The sequence below is a fragment of the Zerene cesonia genome, chromosome 16 (assembly GCF_012273895.1).
Source record: "Zerene cesonia ecotype Mississippi chromosome 16, Zerene_cesonia_1.1, whole genome shotgun sequence".
In the NCBI taxonomy this organism is placed as follows: Eukaryota; Metazoa; Arthropoda; class Insecta; order Lepidoptera; family Pieridae; genus Zerene; species Zerene cesonia.
In genome coordinates, this window is record NC_052117.1 from 6,206,762 (window position 1) to 6,230,468 (window position 23,707).

Sequence of the window (23,707 nt, forward strand, 5' to 3'; positions counted from 1 at the left end):
ATTTAGATTTTGTGTGTATTTTTTGGAAATAAAGTTGGGAGCGAAAAAAACGCAGAAATATTTGAAAACATCGTTTATTATATTTCCTCAAAAAAGTAAAATTTAAAAATAAAATATTTAAACGTAGGTAATACATGCGGTGGTGTGACATAAGGCGGTGCAAGCGTCGCCGCACACACACACGCGCATTTTCTATTCAATATAAATATGTAAAGAACTAAAAATGTGTGATCGTAACATCTAAGTATAGGGTGAAAATACGTATTATTATAATTTATAAGAGAAATTAACAATTTGTGAAAAATGGCAGTAAAATAATTATTAAGAAATAATACGTTATTCTTATAAGCACATTACGATGCGAAGCATACTTACAAGTTTACTAGGTCAATACCCCGACATCGCTCACCGCGCACTCTCGACTACCGGCTAGTCTACATGCAAGTCTATTAAGAAAAATATTATGAAATTGATGTATAAACATTAAATTTAATAGCAAACCTCGCCGGTCAGCGACGTCGGTGTACATTAAGAAGACACTTCATTAATGGAAATTATTCCTAAAATATACGTAGCTTAAAATCACGTTCCACCAAGCTGTCAAACAATAAACGTCGATCACTGGGTCGTCAATTATTACTGTTAAATGCGGTTACAATTCTAGCTATAATCAAATGCGATATTCAAATTCCGTCAATACATAAATTATTGGTCAATAATTAATAATTATTACTCTATTAAAACATCTAGATTTTGTAATCAGCTGTTAATTTAATCGAACGACATACATTTCTAGTTCAAATGAATATACATTTATATTTTTAATTTTTCATATATTAATATCGATATATATAAATTACATATTATATTTATCATCTGAGTTTTATAAAATAGAGGTCGTCTATGAATAAATAGCGTCGCATTTAGAAATTTCTATAACATGTCTCATTTAAAATAGTTAAAGTCACAACAATTATACGAAAGGGTGGGATCATGCATACGCGTTAGTCGGGCCGATTCGCCGAACAATAAATATCGAAGGCAAACAATTCAAACACTCAAATATCGAACAGTCTTAAATAACGTATTTTTTGTACGCAACAAAATAATAACAATCATGTTTGTAAGACAGTCGTCTTGGGGCCGCTCGACACGATTTCGTCATTAGCAAAGCTTACGGCAGCAAGCGTCGTGAGAAATTGCATCGTCCCGGGTGCGTACGCGGGCGTGCGGCGCGTGCTGTACGTACTGTACGCGCCGTACGTGCCGTACGCGCTGTGCGGCACGCGCGGCTGCACGCCGCACTGAGTACGGGGGGACGAGTGCGTAATGAGAAACATGTGATGCTGGCTACGGCCGCCTGTCTGACGCTCCCGTGCTGCTTAGCTGTGGAAGACAATTTAATATTCATTTATAAGTCACTTAGTATGCAATGTTAACAAGCGGTAGATAACATTTCTGAAGAGATATTTGTAACATTTAAAATATTTTATTTAATATTTTTCGGCACAAAATATGGCTACCTATATTTTTTGGTGATTAAAAAAAACAATATTCAGAACAAAACAATCTTAAAAATAACATGCAAAGGGCACAAAAGCATGCAAGAGTGAGGGAAAGGGATAAATGAAGGACATTTAATCTTAAAACTACCAATATTGTAGGATAGGAGATTCTAGTCACAAAATGCATAAGGACGGATACACGCATTGATATGTTATGTTTTTTTTATTGGATACTGTACGTTCAGTGATTGTGAAAAAATCATTAAAATAATTGCTCTGGAGCCATTAGTCATTAGGGTTCTCACACAGGCCAAAACTACATTGAATTCAAGCTTAAAAACGGTAAAATCTAAGGACGTGACGTCACTATAAGCACAAATAATATATAATTTCTTATCCAAATGGTAGTAAGGTGAGGTTTTGGACTAGAAATCTGAAATGTCCCGCCCCCTAAGCGATCGTGGCTTCGTATCACGGTTACCGAATTACTTACTGATTATGTCTCAAGAAGGCGGGACCATTGGTGTATTAAATTATTTGATGCAGTTTATGCCGACTGCTTATGAAATAAAGTCAAATGATTATTCGAAAGCAAAACGAGCATCACATATTCGATTACGCACACATTTCCGAGCTTTTGATATATGTTCAGATTAATCTGAGTCAATACAAAAGTTACTGTAACATAAAATATGAGTTTTCTTGTCATTTATTAGTTCCATATAGCTTCCAGTATATGGATGGTATTAAAGTACTTTCAAGTCGAAATTATTTAAATAATTTGTCATATTTTATTCTGTTAACACTTTGTGTAGCGTACAATGAAATACTCATTTAAAGGTAACAAAAGGATGTTGACTTAAATTCTTAAGGTATATGATTCATCCGATATCCACATTAAAAAGCAACTCAGTTAAACTTGGTACAAACTGGACTAAGGAGGAGGAGGGTTCATGAAACCAGATCAAAGCAACTATTCAACTAAATTTAGAACAGGCTAGAGGTTACGGTGTAAAGATAAAAGACCTATGCTCAGGCTATGCTGCGGTGGCCGAGAAAGGAGCCAGACCATGATCAACTCTATCGAATTTGGAATACGCTAGGCCGTGTGTGAACATATGGAGAGCTAAATCAATCAAAAAGCGTCCACTACATTAAATTTGGAATAGGCCAGGCCGAGCGTGCGTGCGTGTTCGTGTGTGGAGCAGGGGGTGGGGCGGGGGGGGTCAAGGCGAGTAGAGGAAGGAGAGCGTGCGCACTGACTTCTTCTTGAGCGTGAAGAAGGAGCGGCGCTTGGGCTCGCTGGGCGCGTGCGCGGGCAGCGTGTGCGAGCGCGGCGCGGGCGCGGCCGTGCGCGAGCGCAGCGCGTCCACCCACGCGCCCATCTCCGCCTCGTCGTGCGCCTGCAGCAGGAACTCCGCGCCGTTCGACAGCCTGCAACGCCGACGCACCGTTATTATTACGTATACTACGATGCCTTATCAAATACCACTTCTACGTATATAACACTACCTACTAGTGTGACCCTAGGAAAATTATTGGATACGAGTTATTTCGATATCATTTTATTATGAAGGCTTTGATATATTTAACAGCAAATTTCACTGTCCTATTTGACTAAACGCATTTGCGTTGCGTAACGAGATCCATTAGGCGCTAAATATAATTCACGCAACATCACCTAAGACGGAAGACGTGCTTCTTCTTGGTGTAGTTGGCGGCCTGCTCGACGACAGCACCGTTGAGGTCCAGCGGCGCTTCGCCCCGCCAGTGCTGTTCAGGCGCCGCCTTGTACGCCTTCGCGTCCTTGTAGAACGACATGCGCCCGTCCTTGGCCACCACGTACACTTTGTCCCATGATCTGTGCAACACACAATAACGTATAATAAAAAAAATAGTTTTAAAAAAATGACACGTATAGTTGAATGTCACATGAAAATATTTCTATAACATTAAGAAACCAAATTAAATTGCCAATATAAATATTATAAAAACGTACAGCTATAAAACATCGTACCTGTTGGAAGCACGCTTGGAAGCCGTTTCCCATTCATGTTTGCGGACCAACATGCCTTCTACGCCTTCATCTTCCCCTCCGGGACTAGCGCCCTCTGTGTATTGATTCAAATATTACAAAAATTTTCAAAAATATTAATTGAAAATTGCTATTAATAATTTATACTTTGATTGATACGACCCTTGATTTGGCAATGTCTTTTCAAAAGTCGTAGTAATACCATACTAATAAACAACTTAAACTACTTCTAAAGCTAATGAACACGTGTGGTTTGATACGTCACTATGGTATAGAAATCGTGAACCTACTCGAATAAAACTCGAAGTTGTTGGATATTTTTTTATTACAGTACACAGACAACTATATTGAAATCATGCGCTAGACAAACATCACAATAGCACACAAAGCATTCATCGCAGACATTGTTGCACAATTTAGAGTTTGGTAATGTTCAGAAGTGGATATTGGTAAAAATTCCCTACTTTCAATGATGGGTCAAAGATCTTGATTCGGTCGACTAGCAATATTTGGTCGATTTATAAATAAACTTTTAAGACATAATAATTGTTGTAACATATCGAATATATTCTTTTTCGTGTATAAATTTCCCCCCCCCATATAATTGCAAATGCCATCCACCTCTGCCTACTACCAGGGGTACCTTCGTCATCGCTGTGGTGGGCTCCAGTGAGAAGTTTCTTAGCGGTGCGCCAGCGGAAGCTTCGGAACGGCGACTTGCTTCGCGACCGAGACTTCACCTTACCGGAAGTCGACGGCGTGGCCGGGCTCGAGCTCGTTCCGGGCGCTGTTCGAGTGACCGGGATACGGGGGAGAGGTGGAAACGCAAGGTTTCGGATAATTCAACGAGAAGTTTTAACAAAATTTTAAGCGGTGGATTTTGGAACGGGGAAATTCAAGGACAATTTGGAAAGGTTAATGACGATTGTTTAATAAGGCGGATGATTGTTTTGGGGCGGGTAAGGGGAAGAAAAAAACAAAAAAACAAACGTAATTCAAAGCAACATAAAAACAACACTGCGTCGCAGCAAAAATAAAACAAAAGCATTTACATGCTCACTAAATAATTTATTGAATTAAAAAACTTAAACACCAGTACACCAGAAAACACAGATTATGTTAAGTATTATGTGGAGGCATGCCTTAATTAATGACGTTAGTAATAACATACAATTCTACTTCTATTCATAATAAATTAATGATCATTACCACCATCTGCATTGGTTCTATTGTGAACATGTCAATTATTGATTCAAATCCGATATACTAACTACAACTACTGCTACAGCTATTCAATTACTTGGTACATAGAAAGTAACTCTATATTTTTTTTATCTTGATTAAAAATGATCGTGTACAAATATAGCACTTTACCTATGAGAATGGAGAAAAGCTCTGTTCATTTAATTTTATTAAGTTTAATCTGCAAAAATAGTAATGACATAAAGACGTGATTGTTAAATTAATGAGTTTGAGAAAGTTTCGATATTCACGATTTGAATCAATAATCGTTCACTCGTGTTACCGCTATGTGTTATACTCACTAGAGGTGCGTGCAGGTTTAACAGGCGTCTGTTTCGACGTGGAGGGGCGGGGCGGGGTGTCCTGCTGCGGGGCGGAGACGGGGACGGAGTCCTCCGCGGGGCCGGGGGCGGGGGGCGAGGGCTCGGGGGCGGGGGTGCTAGGCGCCTCTGCATGCGTATATCTACGTGCTAATTACTACACGCTACGTGCATGCATGCTACGTTACGTACATGCGATCGTTACGAGTGCGTCGCGCAATAGTTGGTGTGTTTTTGATTCCCCTAATGTGACGTGTAAAATTTGCTTATTATTATTATTATTATTATTTCGTGGACCACACTAGAGAGACGACGCACTCATAAATAACAAAATATAATTCGTGCTCAAAACATTTTTTTTTTTTGCTTGGTATCCCTACCTAGTAATAGTAAGTAAACTCATTGTTTAAATATACCCATTTCATTATTTGTTAATATGAGGTTTAGTGAAAACATTAAAATGATTAAGCTACTGAATACATTAAAGCACATGAATATTAAGCATAATAATAGTATTGTATAAAAGTAAAGCAACTACGATAAAAGTTATGATAAATAGAAACAGTCTATGGCGTCGAATATAGAAGCTATAGTAAAGCGGTGCATATAACATAAAATAGCAAAGAGTAACGCTACTACAATACACATGATACCTACCTTATCGGAGACAGCTTCAAGTAACAGTTGATAGACACAGCACAATATATAGCTCAGCATAATTAAAGAAACGCATGAATAGACAGAGGGACAGACAAGAAAGTATCAAACCATCACCGTGATTAGCGTTTACATTGGAAACATAATTATGACATAGTATTAACAGTACTGCAATGTGAATAATGACTATGAAGTTGCAACAATGGGTATACAGATTTTGTATCATATAGCTTTAATATGGTACATCACCATTACAACTTTTGCGAAGATATAAATATAATAAAAGATGTAATTCACACGAAATGATGTTGAAATATTACTAGAGAAGAAAGTTGTGCAAATAATGAAAATATCATAAAGTATGAGGCGAGATTTTAATCATATTTTTAACACATTTTATTTAATACACAAATAACATATAATCCAACATTTTATAAATACGATATAATTGTGCAAAAATAAATAAAACTGTGCGGCAAAACCCAGCTACTGGTAGAAAGAACCTAATAGACGTCCCCCGAAGCTAATATACTATCTACTATCCCTACACGCATATGGGCTATAACCCTTCCACATTAAATGGGTGTTCAAACTACGATGTAAGCTCATGCGTACAACTAGCCCCGGGTACGTTTTACATCGGTAGTATAAGCGCGGTTACCTGGCTGGGAATGCGGTCGCTCTTGGGCCTTTTCAGCCGCTTTAGTGGATGTTCTCCTTACGACTACGCGTGTGCATGTTGTGAACAACACATATTTAAGTTACGACCCCCGATTATATGGCGCATCACTCGGCGAACGAATTTGACATGCCCGATGCTTGATCAAACCAAAGACTTTCATAGTTTCCCTTTATGGTTTTTATTCCTGCTCATTGTATTGCTTATGAAATATTTGTTTTAATAAGAGTTGAGGAAATTCAAACAGTGACAATATGCAGAAAATATTTAGCACCAAAGCTTGTAGATAGTTTAGTTAATTATTCTTTATTTGTCTAGTCTTTCTTTCCAAAGTTAGCTTAGAAAATTATAATCTAGAAGTCTTTAGCGTGATCACAAAATGTACTCAAATGAAGGGGAACAAAAAAACAAAAATCAATTTCGTTCGCAAGTAAGCGATAATTCACAGATTATAAAAACTTGACACGTAAAGCGGCAAGCGACGCCAAAAGTTCTGGCTGTATCGCAGTGCGAACGTGCTAAGTCTTGTAACGGAATATAACCCTTATTGAGATAGTGTTATTGATTGTTTTTGCAAGCATTCACCAGTTAATCGGTGTCAGTTAGTAGATTGTTCGTTCGATCCGTCGTAGTGCGAGTACACATGCGTGCTATTTGCAGTCCGTGACTTGATGTGTTAACTTTTGACCATGTGTTTTCCTTTTTACTTACACCACGATTATTTAATATTTAAAATTTAAATGTACTTAAGGATCAATACTTTTCTAATAGGGGCACAGAATAATAAAGTTATAAAAGTAAATTATTATTAAATTTATTAGGGTTGTCGATTTTTCATAATCTACTATATATAAAAATATATATTCATGTCTAGAAATTAAATTATTTGCCGTGGAAATACTAAATCAAGTATATGTTTTAAAATCGTCAACCTTAATGCAAATCTCACCGCTAGCTGAATATATCAAAACAATTCTACCCTAAAAGATAAAATTAAATGCAAATGCTTTAACCTCATAATATAGGGGGATATCTACTAACATAGTTTCAAAGAATAAAAGTAAATATCAATCTATAATCTTGCCGCATTACAAAGGTCTTTTTACAATATAAAACATTAACATAGGACAATCTTGGAGCATTCCTATAAATTAACTACACATTCGCTTGATATATCAGATAGCGGTTTATGGGGCACAAATCTTAAGCTGCATTGTATAATGTTATCTTTTATATTTTATTTTCATAATGTACTTTTAAAGATTCATGCCACTGTAATGGGAGGGACTAAAGAAGGTGTGTATTGACCGTGCGCATTTTATTTATGGTAAACTATTTGGCATTATCGCATTATTAAAATTTTTAGTATACAACGCAGAAAGAATTTATATTGCCGTTAAAGACAATTTTAACGAGTTAAGGCACAATGGAACTGATTTAGTTTAAAAAAAAGTTCGTATTGATCGAAAATTTTAAATAAACATATTCCCAAAATAGGGTCAATGTATTTGGTATAATTTAATATTGTCCATGTAATAACATCTATATTTAACGCGCACGGTCAAGAACCAAAGAAAATCAAGTATAAAGTTCGAGAACATTCTAGTATAAACGTGTTCCTTACCGGGTTGTTGTGGTTCGGGCGAGGCGGCGCGGTCGACCGCGTCCTGTGCAGCCGCTGCAGCCGCTGCGGCCTCAGCCGCTTCGCGCTCCTTGCGCTCGCGTTCAGCCGCTTCAGCGGCTTCTTGGCGGCGCTTCATTTCTTTCACTTCGAACTGAAATTATTGGCAAACATATTGTTATATTCTATTTTTAAACGCGTGTTCGAGCTGATGGGCTTCGTTTTAGTATTTGTTAGGGCTTGTGACAATATTGTAGTTATGCGAATGTTTAGTGTAGCATAAATAATAGCAGTCAAAGAATGCACAAGACTTAGAAGGCATATAGCTTGCAGATAGCATCTCAATTCTTTTATAACAATTTACAAAGCAAATGTTTATATTACATGAATAATTAAAGAGTTTAATTCAGGATAATATAATCAACTTGGATTTGTGTACCGCATAAAAAATAATTACACAAATATTCTTTAATAACTTACAAGTATATTGTTATTATTAATAAAAAAGCTTTACAAACACAAAAGGCCAAAAGCGTGTGTAATATACCAACACCACACTTACTACACCATCCAAATAATCATAGTACCATGCACCATCCGGGTAAAGGAGATTACGGGTTTGCGTTAATAACAGGAGGGAAGAGGACAAAGGGATTGATTTGACATCTTTTCCTAAATCATTTATCGCTTTATTGCTACTGGTTAGTCCAGGCAACGAGAGCACGGCAATATCGCTCTCGCTCTCACAATCATAAGAGCGTCTTCTCCATGACAACCTTCGCAGGACATTCTTTATAGTTCCCGCTATCGACGGCGTACTACGACGCTTGAGCAAAGAGACATTTGGAAAAATATTTATGGAAGCAAGTTTTTCCCACAATATGAAATCGATACAAGCCAGCTTTTCGTTAGTTTCATTATTGTCACTGGTGTATTCAAAGAAAACGGAACTATATAGATCCGGAGATTGCGGTGATTTGTAAGGAGACATAGGCGTCATCGGCGGGCTGCTAGTTTCAGATATTGTGGACAAACTCTGGTTTGTGACAATATTCCACGCGTGCGCGTCATGCTTAACGGGCTTGGTTTGCGAATAATTTATGGATATCGCCCTCGCATTATGTTGGTCGTGTAGCTTATACTTTTCAGATTTTAGAATGATGTCATGAACGACTTTGCCCACGTGGGGCTCATTATTGGGAATCACAAGATTTTGTAGTCGAGGTGCTCTTTTGGGAATAGTGGGAGGTGGATGGTATTCGAAAGAGGATTCATCTGACATTTTCCATGGTTTTGCACTGGGCCATAGAGTTGCAGCGTTCATTTCAAGCTAATGGTGATTAAGAAAAGAAAAAGATAAATAACTGTATAAACAAGACACAAAAAAGAATAGAAAAAAAGAAATGAGAAACATGCACAACACGTACGGGTAGCCCAACTTACTTTTTTTAAGCACACCAAATTCGCTTATTTGAATTAATTCAGACACAGATGAAAAAAGTGATTTTATCCCGGGTTAACCCGGAGCAGCCAATCGAGCAACTAGTACGTAATAATGAAGTACTACCGAGTTCGCGATTTCTCTAATAAACAATTTAGTGAAACAGACAAATTTTCAAATGAAAAAAGGACTTACAAAATATTATTAAGTACTAGTATAATTGAACTGGTTCTTTTTTGTTTCGCACTCATATTATAAATAACTAAATTAGTTCAAAAACTAAATTCTAGGTCTATTTGTCTATTATATGATTTTAGCATTATCGGATATATATTAGTATTATTATAGTTTATGTATGTAAATTTAACAAAGGCCGCGTTCCATCGATAGCATTGAAATAATGTTTCGTATTGGTTGTGATGGTTCTTAATCATCTCAATAGATGGCGCGGGGTGCCCCTTAGGCACATGAAACCGAAAGAGTATGTATGTCCTGTTCTTGTGTATCTTCCCTGTTCTTAAATAAATAAAGTGAGTATAAAGCATTACCGTGGTGAGTCTCTGCAGCGCGCTGAAGCGGTCCTCCTGCGCGGCGGCCGACTTCTCGAACGCCTCGTGCTTCTTGATGAGGCTCTCCACCTCGTCGATGGTGTGCCCCAGCTCCTGCGACATCAGGTACGGCTCCTGCGCGATCAGCCACGCCTCCGCCACCGCCGCGTCGCGCGCGAACTGGTACACCTCCAGGACTGCGGGCGGACGTACGTTCGTGAGATGATTTACTTTGCTTTTCGACGGGTGTGTTAGAATAGCTATCATACTATGTAGGAGATTTTATTGATTTTATATGTTGCTTTGTTTCTACATCGACATATTGGCCGTATTAAAAAAAGGATTACAATTTATTTTATTACAAAATAAAAACGGGGCAGTTCGCTGGAAGCGATCTCTTCTATTTCTTATTATGATTTCCAAAACGCATCTGCACATCGTTGTCAGAGACTTCACGTGACACAAGTGACAGAATCAATCGGCTACAGCTCGGTATAGCACTCACTGAGCTGCAGGTTCTCCCAGCGCTCCTCCCAGCGGCGCAGCAGCGCGTTGCGCTGGTCGGACAGCGCGTGCAGCTTGTCGCGTATGTCGGCGGACGCGTAGTGCTGGCGCGCCAGCAGCTCGCGGCCCAGCGCGATGCACGCCGCGAAGTTCTCCTCGCGCGCCTCTATCTCCGCCTTCAGCGACTGGTGGTTGTTCATCAGCAGCTCCACGCCGCTCACGTCCCTGAGGCGGTCGTTTCAACGTTATGAAAACATATTTCTACGAATATTGCTATTCAAAAAAATCAACGCGTTTTATTAAATTTACAATAGCATAACGAACAAACGAACGGAAGATGAGTCACCTGGGCTTCTCGCCGGTGTTCATGGAGCGCACGACGTCGTCCATCCAGATGGTGAGCGTGCGCACCTGGCTGAGGAACCGGTACAGCTGGTCGGCGTCCTCGAGCTTGGCGCGGCGCGCCTCGCACGCGGCCTGCAGCGCCGCCCACGCGTCCGCCACCTCGGCCGCGCGCCGCGTGATCTCCGCCGCCTTCTCGCCCGCGTACGACGCGCCCAGCCGCGAGCACTCCGCGCCGATCGCCTCCACCTGCCGCGCAACACGTACGCTCACTGTACTCGCTCTTATTTCGCATGTACTTTATGGCAACGAAACTTCGATTCACAATTCTATTATTTTTTATACGATTAAAAGTTGTGCACATCATTTAAAATAAAGTAATTAAAAAGCATATGTGCAAACACTGTGTTTTGATATTTAGACAATATAACATTTTGCACATAAATACTATATTGCAAATAGCAATATTTACACAAAAAGTTGATTTATTTTTAATTAAATAGCCCTTAAAAGTGTTATTAATGAAAAATGTTAGAATAGACAAATTCGATTTCGACTCATACTCGATTTAAACAGATATTTCTCATTGAATAATCTAGAACTTTTCATATAATATTAGGAAAAAAAATCCAAATATTTTTCCGTGTTGTCTATTCACTAACCACTTCTATAGCAATTTTTTTAACACTAACAAAAAGCAAGAGAAGTTCATCAATAGCATCAGCTAGCGCACGGCACGCACCTGGTTGTGCAGCGTGGACAGGTCCTGCATGAAGTTGTGGTGCTTGCGCTGCAGCGCGGACACGGAGAGCGCGTCGCGGCCGAGCTCGTCGCTGACGCCGCGCGCCTTCTCGTTCACGCGCTGCAGCGTGTCCTTGCAGTCGTGGAAGTACTTGTGCAGCTCGCGCGACGCCGCCAGCATCTGTAGCACGCACACGCACACGCACACGTACGTTGAGTACATCCATGGATTACAGCCGCGACTTTATCTATTTATATTGTGAATATCAAAGCGCTCAGTAAATACGACCAACCCTATACTTAATACGTGGACATCCACCCAAATCCCTTATGAATCCAATTTGTAAATTCAATAGAGCGACTCAACGCGTAGCAGCGGCCTCTAGTTTAGACTTCGCTAACTATATACTCAATCTAAACCGTATATGGATACGGATAATAATCAATAAATAAAAACAAAGAAACCAATAACACACACACAGTTCACAGTTGGCCAAAGACATAGTAAATCATTTATTTGATGGATTATTAATTACTGTATATAGAATTACATAAAAGTATATTTATAATACTGTCTTTTCACAAGAGTATACTTGCTATTAATATAAACAAATTTAAATTATAGAAATAAATTGTTTTTTGATCACGAACTACCAACAGGTCGCCCAAAGAGCAACAGTTAATCTCACCTGTGTCCTGGTATCGATAAGCTCGAGCAGATCCTGCCAGGTCTCCTTGAGGCCCTCCTTCCACTGCGCGATGGTGGCGTTGTCGGAGTGCCCCATGGCGATCATCTGGTCGGCGATGCGCTCGGCGGTGGCCACGCGCTCCGACCCGACCATTTGGGTTTCACGCGCGAACTCCTTGAAGCGCTCCCATAGCAGCTGCCATTTTATTATAAGTGAAATTAACTTATAGATTCAGTAAATAATAAATACTTAATCCTATAGGATATATCCTACCACCCCATTATTATTTAAACTGGCGATATTTGTTTTTATATGTTATCAACTACAAATACTTTTAAATAAAACTATAAGAGCTTGAACAAAAATCACAAAGGAAAGACAAAGAATAGTGCTCACAGTAACATGCTCGTAATCCTGTCCGAGCTCTTGCGAGCTGGCGACCAGTTCACGCTCAGTGATCCATTGCTCGAGGTCGTCCACCTCTCTGGACAGCTGGAAGAGTCTCAGAGCCTCGTCCAGTTTGGCGCGTCTCTCGCCAGCGAGGTCCTTTAGGCCAGCGTATAGTTTGTCCACTTGGGACTGTTTCACGGAGATCTGTTCGCTGTTAAGTTATATAGAGTATTAACATTTTACAAAATCAAAACTAGTCGTTGTGACCATAACAACATTTTCATGATGTACATATTTCTTGATATCTATATTAAAGTGGTAAAAAACATAAACTTTCTGTTATTAAACAAATAATAAGTATGTTATATTAACTTTACTCTTAGATTTTAGTCAGCATTTAATTTAATAAGTCATATGTAACACGATCTTTGTCGTAACGTCTTAACAATTTATAAATTTGTATTACCTAAGAGGATGTTCTTCAGCAGTGAGCTGACGGACAGTCTCGCCGAGCTGGCGGATTGTGTTCGCGTAGTCGTCGACCGCTTGCTCTAGGATCTCGTGCTTCTTGATCAGGTTCTGGGCGGAAATCTCATCTTTGCCGCGGTCTTCTACCATCATGTACAATTCCTGTTCACTCATCCAGGCCTCAGCTTCGTTAGCGTCGAATAGATATTGGTGAGCCTTCTCCCACTGTGACAGTTTGTTTTTACGTTCTTCGATGGCATCTGAAAGATTACATTTGTTTAGACATTGTTCTTTTTACATAAATCATAAATGTAAAAGAGTTTATAATGAGTTTATTATTTTAGTACTGGTCATATTTATATATGCTTATGATTTATATTTTTTACAAAAAAAAAAAAAAAAAAATGCACACCTTTAAGTTCTCGCCACCGCGCGGTTAGCTCATCAATAAGCCTCTTGAATTCAGGCGAATCTTCATGTCCTTCGTCAATAAGCTTCTGTCCATTAGAAATAACTGTGAGAATCCTTGGCTCGTGGTTGTCAGTCTCCGTTTTCAATGATTGATTTTTCTTCTGCAACATTTGCACATTGAACAAGGAATTGCCGTAGTCTGTGCTGGTCGCTAACGGCATCTTTTCATGGATCCATAACTTCTCATCCTCGATATCGCGACGGAACTGGAACGCTTCCTTCTTCTTGGCCAGTTGGCGTTGGCGCTCGAGCAATGGCGCTTTGAGTTGTTCGAAACGTTGCTCCACAGACTTCTTCTTCTCTTTAATCTCCTCCATTTTGTCAGGTACGGTCTTTTGCAGGTATTCCGCTTGCGTTTCGAGTTCGGTGACCTGCTTGGCTTTGACCGCCATCTGAGTCTCGATCATCTGTTGCTTCTGCATAAGAATATTCACAGATGCCAGATCAGTTCCCGTGTCTGTGTTCTCGATCTGTTTCTCCAACTCATTCATCCATGAGTCAATATCGTCACAGGTCTGGTGAAGAAGGACTTCGCGGTTAGCGTCAAATAGACGCTCACCCTTATCCTTCGTAGTTGTTTGAAGATTTTCAAACTGATCCTGTAGCTCGTGCATTTTAGGTGATATAATTTCAACGAATTCGGGTTTCTGCTTCATGAGTTCCTCAGCCGCGTTCTGTACAGCGAACAAACGTTCCTTGTTCGCTGCGATTTCGGCTTCGAAGGCTTGATGACGGGTCCACTTGGAGTGAATGGTTTTTGCTGAGCGGTAGGTATCGTCTTGCGCAGTTACGTTCTTTTCTTGTACCCATTCGCCGAGTTCGTCGCAATCTTGAAGGAATTGATGCAATTGCAGTTGATCTTGGAGTTTCTCCATTTGTTGGAGGGCCTTCTCTCTGTTGGCGTCACGTCTGGCGCGGATGCTCTCAGCCTTGCGTTGGATTTTGTCTGCGTCGAAGTGTCTCTCTTCTACGAGGCGATTCGCAAATTGGACCACAGAGTTGATCTTGTCGTCGTTCGCTTCCATAGTGGTCAGGAAGGCCTCGTGTTCCTTGATCATGTTCTCCGCTTGTTCCAAGTTTGCCGGGGGCTCGGTCTTTGCTAGCCTGAAAATTAGTTAAATTACATTAAATTTACAAAGATCTTAAATTAACCCGTAACATTAGCAAAAATCAGAAGATTTACATAAATATAAATCTTCGCATCGAAACAGACAGGACGAATAGAAGAAAATCTAATAATGGTGATCCTTAATGTAATAAATAAATAAATACTATCAATGAAACATGAAGCAACACATTGTTGTAGTACTATTCATCCACGTCCTAACTGGCAGTCATCAGTTTCAATCCGTATACATGACATAAATAACAGCAAGCAAACGTAGGATCTGCGCGTACCGGTGGTCCTGGTGCGCGAGCAGCACCTCGGCCTGGCGCGCGTCGCGCTGCAGCAGCTGCAGCTCGAGCGACTGCGCGAGCAGCTGCTGGCGGTTCTCCCACATCTGCTGCAGCTCCGCCCAGCCCTCGCGCAGCGCCTTCAGCCGCTCGCGCAGGAACATGTACTGCGGGTCGTCCGCTGTCGACGGCTCCTGAGCGCCAGAACATTAACACATTTTTTTACCCTTTTTCGTACCGCATATCTTGATGTAGGCCAATATCAATCAATAGTACAAATTATATGTTTACTCTATAAATTTTTTCCCACAAAATAAATCTATGTTAACAAACGGGAAACTGCAGTCTGAAATTAACATCAAAAATGTTAATTTAGATTACGACATGCATTTCAAAGTCATTATTTCATTCTTAGGAAAAAAATTAACTTATCAAACAATCTATATAATCTTACGGCAGTAATCTTCTCTCCATACTCCATCATCTTGGCGTACTCGTCTTTGTAGTTGTCGATTTCCTCCTTGATGGTCTGATGTTGAGATAGCAGCTTCTCCGCCTCCGGAAGACTTGATGGAATATCTGCATATTTGATTTTAAATTGATAAGTAATCATAAAACAATTACAAATATCAAATAGCATATACTAAATAAGAATGACCATCAAGCAAATAATATTTTTTTATTTTTGCTATGGAATATGCGGGTTATTTGTCAATGAGCAAGACAATTTTCAACCAATTCTATTACTTACAATTCTATAAAGTGAATATATTCTCAGTTCTTACCTTCTGAAGCAACATCGGTCTGGGTCTTGGTAAGCCAGGCCTGGAAGTGGTCCACGGAACGGAGGAAACGGTGAAGATCGCCGGCCTCCTCCAACTTGGCGTCGCGTTCTTTGAGCTGTTTATACGTAAATAATACTTGCTATAGAGCTTTACAAAGATTGGTAAATATATAAAATATAAAAATTATTTAAATCTTTTTCTTTTGTTATTATATTCCATTAATTACTAAATACAATTAATATTGCTGCATCATAAATTGATTGGTGACCTATACTACCTATACACTGACAGTTATGGACAACGATCCTACTAAAGTCTTTCCGTCTTTTAGTACATATGTGGCGGCGTGTGTAATTATCAATGTAAATTATGAATATATAAGTAACACCTTTATATATTGATAATTTATTCCCTTTTCCTGTCATTCAATGATAAATATTCACTATAAATAATAAATAAATAATTCTAATTTCAAAATTTTTCAAACGTTTTCAGCATCCAAAGTCAACAAAAATGCCTCACCATCTGTGTAAGCTGCTCCCAATTGTCCGTGATGGTAACGACCCTGTCGCGTATGAGGCGCGCCTCCTCCGGGTGCTCGTCCTCGATGGCGCTCGCCTCGTTCTCCAGCGACGTGATGCGCGCTTGTATGGCGGCCAGGTCGCGCTCCATGCCCGACAGGCGGCGCTGGAGTGTCATAACACCTGAAAATGGAAATTCATCATCATCATCACCATTATCACAATCACCATCACATTTTCATAGGCCATAGGCCTTCTATGATTGTTCAGATGATAATTCACCACGCTGTCCAAGGCGCGGGAGGTTGGCAGATGTCACATATCGTCGAACATTTGATTCTTGGAAATGCCAGTCTGCGTATGATGTGCTATTTCCCCATTTAGGGCCGTTGCAATGTGGATAATGTGAAAATTAGGGTTTATGTGGAGGGTACATAGATTATAGATATTTTAAGATATTGTGCAACTACAATCATATCGTCCATTCCTGTATTCCTTGTATTCCTTGTTTATCATATTATTCCAAGATATCACATTTGATTATTTTTCTTGCTAATCCCCTGCCTTGTTGTATTCAATTCAATACAAGCAAAAAACAAAACAGGCTATACAACTTGATTTGTGTGAAAATAGATTACAGACACAGAAATATCCGAATAAATATAAATGAAACACACACCATTGAGATCCATCTCCAAGTTGTCGGTCTGTTGCAGGATGCGTTTCTTGTCTTCGATCCACGAGACGGTCTCTCGGCATTCGATGTAGAACGTCTGTACACCTTGCGCGGACTTCAGTTCATCCTTCTTTGCCTCGGCCTAGAAAAGAGGAAATTGGTTGTATACTTATGTTGTTTTCATAGTGGAGATGAGTGGATATTTGCTTCCTATGTTATTGATTTATTAAATTTATATATTTATAAATACATAGAATTTATGCAAATCTACTCTCTGAACGGGAATGTTCTATCACCAGTGAAACTTACATCATTTCTGAGTGATAATTTTTTTACTTATTTTGTACCTAGTACAAACACTTCTCATCGAATTTCAAAAAAAAACATCTATCCATCAAATAATGAAAACTGAATACAAATACAATAAACACAAGTCGTAACAAAAATGACCTTCTCCCTCAACGCGCTCCAGGCCTGGTTGAGCTGCGCCTGCCGCTCCTGTATGCGTGGCGCCTCTGGGTGCTCCACGTGAATCAGTTGCCTAGCCAGCTGGTTAACCACGGCCACGCGGGACGCGTTCGCGTTCATCTCTTTGTCGAAACCGTCGTACCTGCGAAGGGTAGACGAATGAGTATTTGCGTTATAACACAATTTAAATTCACAAGCTTTTTAGTTCAAAGTTAGTGGATAAAAAATACTTTCATGTGGTGTGTCTTGCAATTCGCGTATTCTAATGTGAACTTTTAATTATTGTTTTGTGCTTGTATTACTTAGAAATTATTATCTAATTCGCTATTATCAGGATGATGAATATATAAAACACATTCGATTCGTCTGCACACTAACATAATATGTTGAGTGCGCGCACAACGCACCTGTGCTTCATGATCTCCACGTCGTCGATGTCCTTGGGCGGGTGCATGGTGTCGAGCATGCGGTCCTTCTCGGCGATCCACTGGTCGGCCGCGTCCGCCTCGGCGAGCAGCTTGTGCAGCGACAGCGCGTCGAGCAGCCGCTGCTTGCGGAGCCGCGCCAGCTCGGACAGCTCGCCGAGCCGCGCGTCCATGGCGCCGAGCCGCTCGCGCACCTCCGCGCTGCTCGCGTCCTCGGGGCTCAGCTCGCTAGCCTGTCGCCACACACCATTGTTTACATATATCAATTTTAATAATATAAATAATACTAGCTGACCCGGCAAACACTCTTCTGCTCCGTGTTAATTAATATGCTAAATTTGGGTTGTTAGTTTGCTTAAAAAAGTTTACTTTGAAATACAATGTACAAGTTATGATGAATACACAATAATGTATCACAAAGGATAGAGAATATCATACCTGTTGCTTGAGTTGCTGAATAACATTCGCATAGTGCTTGAGTTCATCGGTGACGTCCTTGTGTTTCTTCAACAAGCTTTGCACTTGAGCTTCATCCACACCGGTGTCTTCGGATGAGACCAACCTGAAAAATTTAAAAATGAATCATCTTTTTTTCAAACTATATTTATACATATTTAATTACTTAAACATACCGGCATCCTACAATATCTACATCTTATAAAAAAACTAACATTAAAATCAACATTATTATCATTATTTTTTATACTTTTCTTTTTTTTCAATAAAATAAATTTCCTTTAACAACCGAAAAAATAACAATAATCAACAAACGAATTTTCAATAATTTCAACGAAACCCAGCACACAATCATCACTAGCGACAACCATATCAACACGTCAAAAAAAGAACACAGATACATAACCAGGTGTTGGTACACCTGTAGCAATGTTCCAATACTGACCGCAATGTATCCAGCATCCAGGCGTCGATGTCGTCCGCGTCGGCGAACAGCTGGTGGTAGCGCACGGCCGCGTCCAGCCGGTTGTTGCGCAGCGACACCACGTCCAGCAGGTGGTTCCACTGCGACAGGATGTCGCGGAGCCGCTCCTGCGTGTAGACATTACGTATTTAGTCATGATTGTTTAACGGAGTTTCGGTCACAGTTTGTATGTGTCAATTCATTCATTATTGTTAGTATTAAGCTTTTTATGGATTGCTTTTTATGCATTTTTCGGCTTTGTGAAATAATTCATAACAAATGATCTAATTTCAAAAAGTTGTTAATGTGATTCTTATTTTTAACAATAAATTATATATTTTCTTGTTAAAATGCGATACTAATAAATAGCATGATTATATGGCAACTTTGAAATAAATACCAATAACTTAAATAGTCAAACCATAACATTTGTTGTTGTATGCCTCAACTTAACTATGTATACATATACGGCATTTAAATAAAAAAAAAATGTAACTTGTACTAACCTGTATGCGATCTGCACCAAAGTGGCCTTGCGAGATGAGTTCATCCCCGACGGCGGCGACGTCCATGAGTTGCGGCTCGTGCGCTGACACGTCCGCTTCCAACGCCTTGTGCTTTGATATCAGCAGGTACACTGTTAAAGATAAACATTTCGGTCATGTAACAACTTATTAAATTATACTTCGTCCATTAAGGACAAGTAAATATTTAGCACGTTCAATTTCATAGAATGAAACAATGAAACAAATTAGATTTAGATTCACATCCATTCGGGAATATCTTAGAAATGGCAGTATATAATCAAGAAGATAAAGATGTTTGTGAGTTTATCCTAATAATAATATAGAGTACTTACCAGTTGTAAGGTCATGACCAATATCATCGACAGACACGATCTGTTCCTTCTCCTTGATCCAGTTCTCTTCATCAGCCATGTCCCAGTAGAACTGCCACAGCTTACGGCTGTCTTCCAGGCGCTTCCTGTTAAATGAAACGATTTTGAGTATTAATTAATTCTCAAAAATATTATAATAGTATATTTTTGTAATTGAGATACTAAATTTTAGATTGATGTGAACTTAAATTATGTAACTTTTTTAAATAACTGATAAAACAAACAATCGAAAACACTACTTTTTATTACTTAGAGAATATGAATTGTAAAACAAAATAACATTGTATTGTGATTTTACTTTTAAAAATGGTAATTCCTAAGGTATGTATGTAGGTATAATGGTATTTCATAAGTAAAAAAATTGCTAGGTAAAATGCCCTTAACTGAAATGAATAACGACTCCAGTCCCATCTTCTCTTATACCATATTTAAAAGTACCATACCTCCTCTCAACCGCGAGGTGCACCAGCTCAGCGTACGCGTTCTCCAGCTGCTGGATGCGCTCCACGGTGATGGCGGGGTCGCACGGCCGGTAACTGCCCTCTTCCACTTCGAGGAACCGCTGCGATTGCCCTACAACCACCTGGACGGAAGGGATGTTGTTGTAATAATGTTGGCATTATTATATGCACAATTCTAATGATGTTGAAAGTAACATTTTTAATCAAACATTGCCGTGTATAAGACAAAATGTTCTCGATATAGAACAATAAAATGGCGGATTGTGGCGAACACAATTTTAACAAACTAAAAATTATGAAATTCAGTCCATGTCTCTCAGTTGCAATGTTGATACTTTGTTATGTATATAATATGTAGATATAGATTACCTTGACTCTTTCGCCAAGTACATTGATGTCTGCCTCAACAAGAGCATGTTTCTGCAACAAGTCCTCAACGCCCATGAGATGTTTGCCGTAGTCGTCTGTAAGGAGGCGCATCTTGATCTCCTCCATTGAATCCAGAATGTATAGCATTTCCTGAAATATTATGATGAATAGCGACTTAGTGACTTGCTAATTTGTTTAGATTTTTCTTTATTTTATTATAGTCATAGTCTTTGACGCTATTTATGAAATTGCAACTGTTGTTATGTATACAAACATAAATATGCGTGTTTAATATATTTTTCCAATTAGATTTACAATATAAAAATATATTTGTTATTACACCCTAAGCCTTTGAATATTGTATTCACACATTGTACAATATGTATACAATTCACCTGGAAGTTCTGCTGCAGCTGCAGACTGAGCTCGAGGCGGGCGCGGCGCGCGCGCAGCAGCTCCAGCAGGTAGGCCCACAGCCGCAGCACGTTGTCGCGCCGCGCGCACACGCGCTCCATATCATGGTACCTGCGTATTAATTATTGATGTTAAACATGCCGTAAACAATCGTGCTTTTTGTATAATATATTTTAATGTTAAAGAAACTGTGTTCCATTATTTTAAAAATAAAATTTATTTTAAGAATAAAATATAACAAATTTTGTTTTTACAACAACAATCCAAATTGTTAAAGACAGTTGAGTCTATCGTTCGAATCCATGTGTTATAACAACCCTTAACCTTACAGCATGTGCTTTTTTTATCGAAACTGAAGATGATCTTGAATCGACTAATAGAGTATTTAAAAAGTTTTATGTAAGTACTACGTCATAACATTAAGAAATACTTTAGACTATACTAATTTTTGATACTATCGCTTAATATAATAACAATATCTCACCGTTCAGCCTGCAACTCTCCGCAAACAGCGACAACCGCCTGCACGCGCTCTTCATACGCGAAGATGTCAGTTTCGATGGCTTCGTGCTTCTTGGCCGCCGCCTCAACAGCGGTGAGGTCGAAACCGAAGTTGTCCTGGCTCACCAGCCGCTGGTTCTCCGAGAGCCACGTCTCACGCATCTGCGCTTTGCGGTTGAATCTGTGAAATTGAAGTAAGTGTTGTTAACTGATGAAAATATTTATTACTTTTAGAAAATTCTGAATAGAACAACCAATAAATCTATGAATTTCTATTTTTTTTAAGTATATGGTGCCAATAAATTTCTCATATGTATTAGATGGACAAGGAACTTTATTTTTATGATTTTTACTCGTTTTTTTTTTCTTAATTGTCATTAGCGGGCGACTGAGTTGTTGGTTGACTTGATGGTAAACCATCTCCACCAACTATGATCCTCTGTAGGCTCTGTATCTCATTTTGAAATATTGTCACAGCAATACCTTACCCTGCCTAGTTTATATCTATTTCAATGGCGATCCAACACAAGTTTCATGAATACATCTATCAAAAATTTGTGTATCACACTAATATTATAAGTGTGAAGTTTGTTTGTTTAGATATTTTACCGTCAATCACGCTGAAACTACTGAACAGATTTTGATGAAATTTGGTATGCAGACAGGGTACGAGTTGACTTGAGTGATAGGATACTTTCTATACCGATTAAATGCTCCCTTTGGGATAATGCAGGAATCTTGATATCCGGGCGGAGCCGAGACGAGCGTCTAGCAACATAAAATTCCGAACCTGGCAGCAAGCTGTTCCAGCTTCTCCTGCCTAATCAGCTCCTCCCTCAAGGCCAGCTCGCGCTCGTGCTCAGCCTTCTCCAGCCGTTCCCAGGCACGGTTGATGTCGTGTATCATGCGGCCCTCGCGCGGCGTGTATGGCTTTTGGTTGGCGGCGCGCATGCGGGACTGTAGCGTGAACAGTAGCACTTCCAGGTTGCCCTTTTCTACGAACCTGGGGGGAGAAGTAAATTGATGATGTATATGAATAGATTGATGTATGTGCGGATATTTGTGTCAAAATTGTTGTGTAATAATCAACAGTTTATATTATTAACTTTGTATGGATGTACCATCCATATTTATTATTATTTTCGTTTCCCGTTTAACATAAATTTTGTTTACTTATAAAGTTAATAAATACAATCTTGTAATGCTTTGAAATTGTCTTTCGTTATACCCACTAAATTAGCCTTTTCTAAGCTTTCTTACCTTTATTTCATTTTGTAAACTGCGTTTTTTAAATATTAAAACTAAAGTATTAATAATATAAATTATTGTAAAACTTACTTGGGCGGTTTCTCGACAGTGCGGTAGTTGGCAAACTGTATCAATTGCTGTCTCACACCTTCCAAGGAGTTCGCGAAGGTGCGATCGCCGAGCGCTTCGATGGTACGCTCGATCCATTGCAGAAGATCACTAAAATATATACATTATACAATAATAATATTGCTAAATAATGATTTAATAGAAGTCATGTTGTAGGACTGAGGTATAAATATGTACGTCTTAAAAATGAAATATATCACTACATAATATAAAACAAAGCTTAAATCATTGAAACTACGCAACGGATTCTGATGGGTTTTTTTTAAATATAGTGATTCAAGAGGAAATTTTATACAATAAGATCTATTGAGCTTCTCCGATAGCTAGTAAATTATAAAATCAAACCCAAACACAGCATATTTGAATTAATTATTCCGATAACATTATAGTACTACTACTTCTTCAATAAACTTTACATAAACTGCCAATAAAACTTCAATTATAGCACGGTTATGAGTTATAATTAATACAACAGTCGGAATCACTATGAATATTCACACATGTAATGTTTGAAACTTATATTTATGTACATATTACCCGGTATAATATAACTCACCTAGTCAAAGTCTCGTATTCGTGCATCATCTTCTCGTTCTCCATGGCGATGCCGACCACCTTGCCGATCCTCTTGCCCTGCACCGTCTCCTGTTTCATCTTGCTGAAGTAGTGGTAGTATGTCACCACATAGGTGATGATAGACTTCTCGTCCGGATGGTCGACGGCAATGTCTGAATGTAAAAAATATATTAAATTTATCGAAATCTATGACAAACAGGCAATGGTAGAATGAATTAATTATCATTGTTTGTTCTTTATAAAATAAAACTATTCAATAATCTTTATTG

The 23,707-nt window shown here is 39.1% G+C and overlaps 2 protein-coding genes across 10 annotated transcripts in view; both read right to left on the reverse strand.

Moving 5' to 3' along the window:
- Positions 1 to 1,340, reverse strand: part of LOC119833068 — an 11,155-nt gene extending 9,815 nt beyond the window's left edge. Inside the window, 1 exon segment of the mRNA XM_038356941.1 lies at positions 1,222 to 1,340. Coding sequence (XP_038212869.1) covers positions 1,222 to 1,340 — 119 coding nt within the window.
- The window catches only part of LOC119832767 (spectrin beta chain), a 46,071-nt gene continuing 22,422 nt past the window's right edge, over positions 59 to 23,707 (reverse strand). For 3 of the 9 annotated variants that reach the window (XM_038356511.1, XM_038356510.1, XM_038356514.1), the window contains 32 exons: positions 23,419 to 23,590; positions 22,824 to 22,952; positions 22,276 to 22,488; positions 21,469 to 21,666; positions 20,966 to 21,095; positions 20,571 to 20,720; positions 20,184 to 20,323; positions 19,702 to 19,826; positions 19,349 to 19,479; positions 18,825 to 18,970; positions 18,362 to 18,485; positions 17,906 to 18,156; positions 17,481 to 17,640; positions 17,034 to 17,172; positions 16,356 to 16,537; positions 15,834 to 15,948; positions 15,503 to 15,627; positions 15,052 to 15,242; positions 13,595 to 14,757; positions 13,181 to 13,442; positions 12,721 to 12,925; positions 12,325 to 12,519; positions 11,637 to 11,816; positions 10,899 to 11,143; positions 10,554 to 10,777; positions 10,049 to 10,245; positions 8,063 to 8,213; positions 6,421 to 6,483; positions 4,184 to 4,327; positions 3,523 to 3,616; positions 3,187 to 3,366; positions 2,732 to 2,939 (listed from right to left, as the gene is read on the reverse strand). In XM_038356511.1, coding sequence (XP_038212439.1) covers positions 2,732 to 2,939; positions 3,187 to 3,366; positions 3,523 to 3,616; positions 4,184 to 4,327; positions 6,421 to 6,483; positions 8,063 to 8,213; positions 10,049 to 10,245; positions 10,554 to 10,777; positions 10,899 to 11,143; positions 11,637 to 11,816; positions 12,325 to 12,519; positions 12,721 to 12,925; positions 13,181 to 13,442; positions 13,595 to 14,757; positions 15,052 to 15,242; positions 15,503 to 15,627; positions 15,834 to 15,948; positions 16,356 to 16,537; positions 17,034 to 17,172; positions 17,481 to 17,640; positions 17,906 to 18,156; positions 18,362 to 18,485; positions 18,825 to 18,970; positions 19,349 to 19,479; positions 19,702 to 19,826; positions 20,184 to 20,323; positions 20,571 to 20,720; positions 20,966 to 21,095; positions 21,469 to 21,666; positions 22,276 to 22,488; positions 22,824 to 22,952; positions 23,419 to 23,590 — 6,332 coding nt within the window. Of the gene's footprint in view, positions 1,387 to 2,731; positions 2,940 to 3,186; positions 3,367 to 3,522; positions 3,617 to 4,183; positions 4,328 to 5,052; positions 5,232 to 6,420; positions 6,484 to 8,062; positions 8,214 to 8,540; positions 9,390 to 10,048; positions 10,246 to 10,553; positions 10,778 to 10,898; positions 11,144 to 11,636; positions 11,817 to 12,324; positions 12,520 to 12,720; positions 12,926 to 13,180; positions 13,443 to 13,594; positions 14,758 to 15,051; positions 15,243 to 15,502; positions 15,628 to 15,833; positions 15,949 to 16,355; positions 16,538 to 17,033; positions 17,173 to 17,480; positions 17,641 to 17,905; positions 18,157 to 18,361; positions 18,486 to 18,824; positions 18,971 to 19,348; positions 19,480 to 19,701; positions 19,827 to 20,183; positions 20,324 to 20,570; positions 20,721 to 20,965; positions 21,096 to 21,468; positions 21,667 to 22,275; positions 22,489 to 22,823; positions 22,953 to 23,418; positions 23,591 to 23,707 lie in introns of those variants that run through there. The other 6 variants (XM_038356513.1, XM_038356516.1, XM_038356517.1 and 3 more) reach the window with 6 other exon arrangements.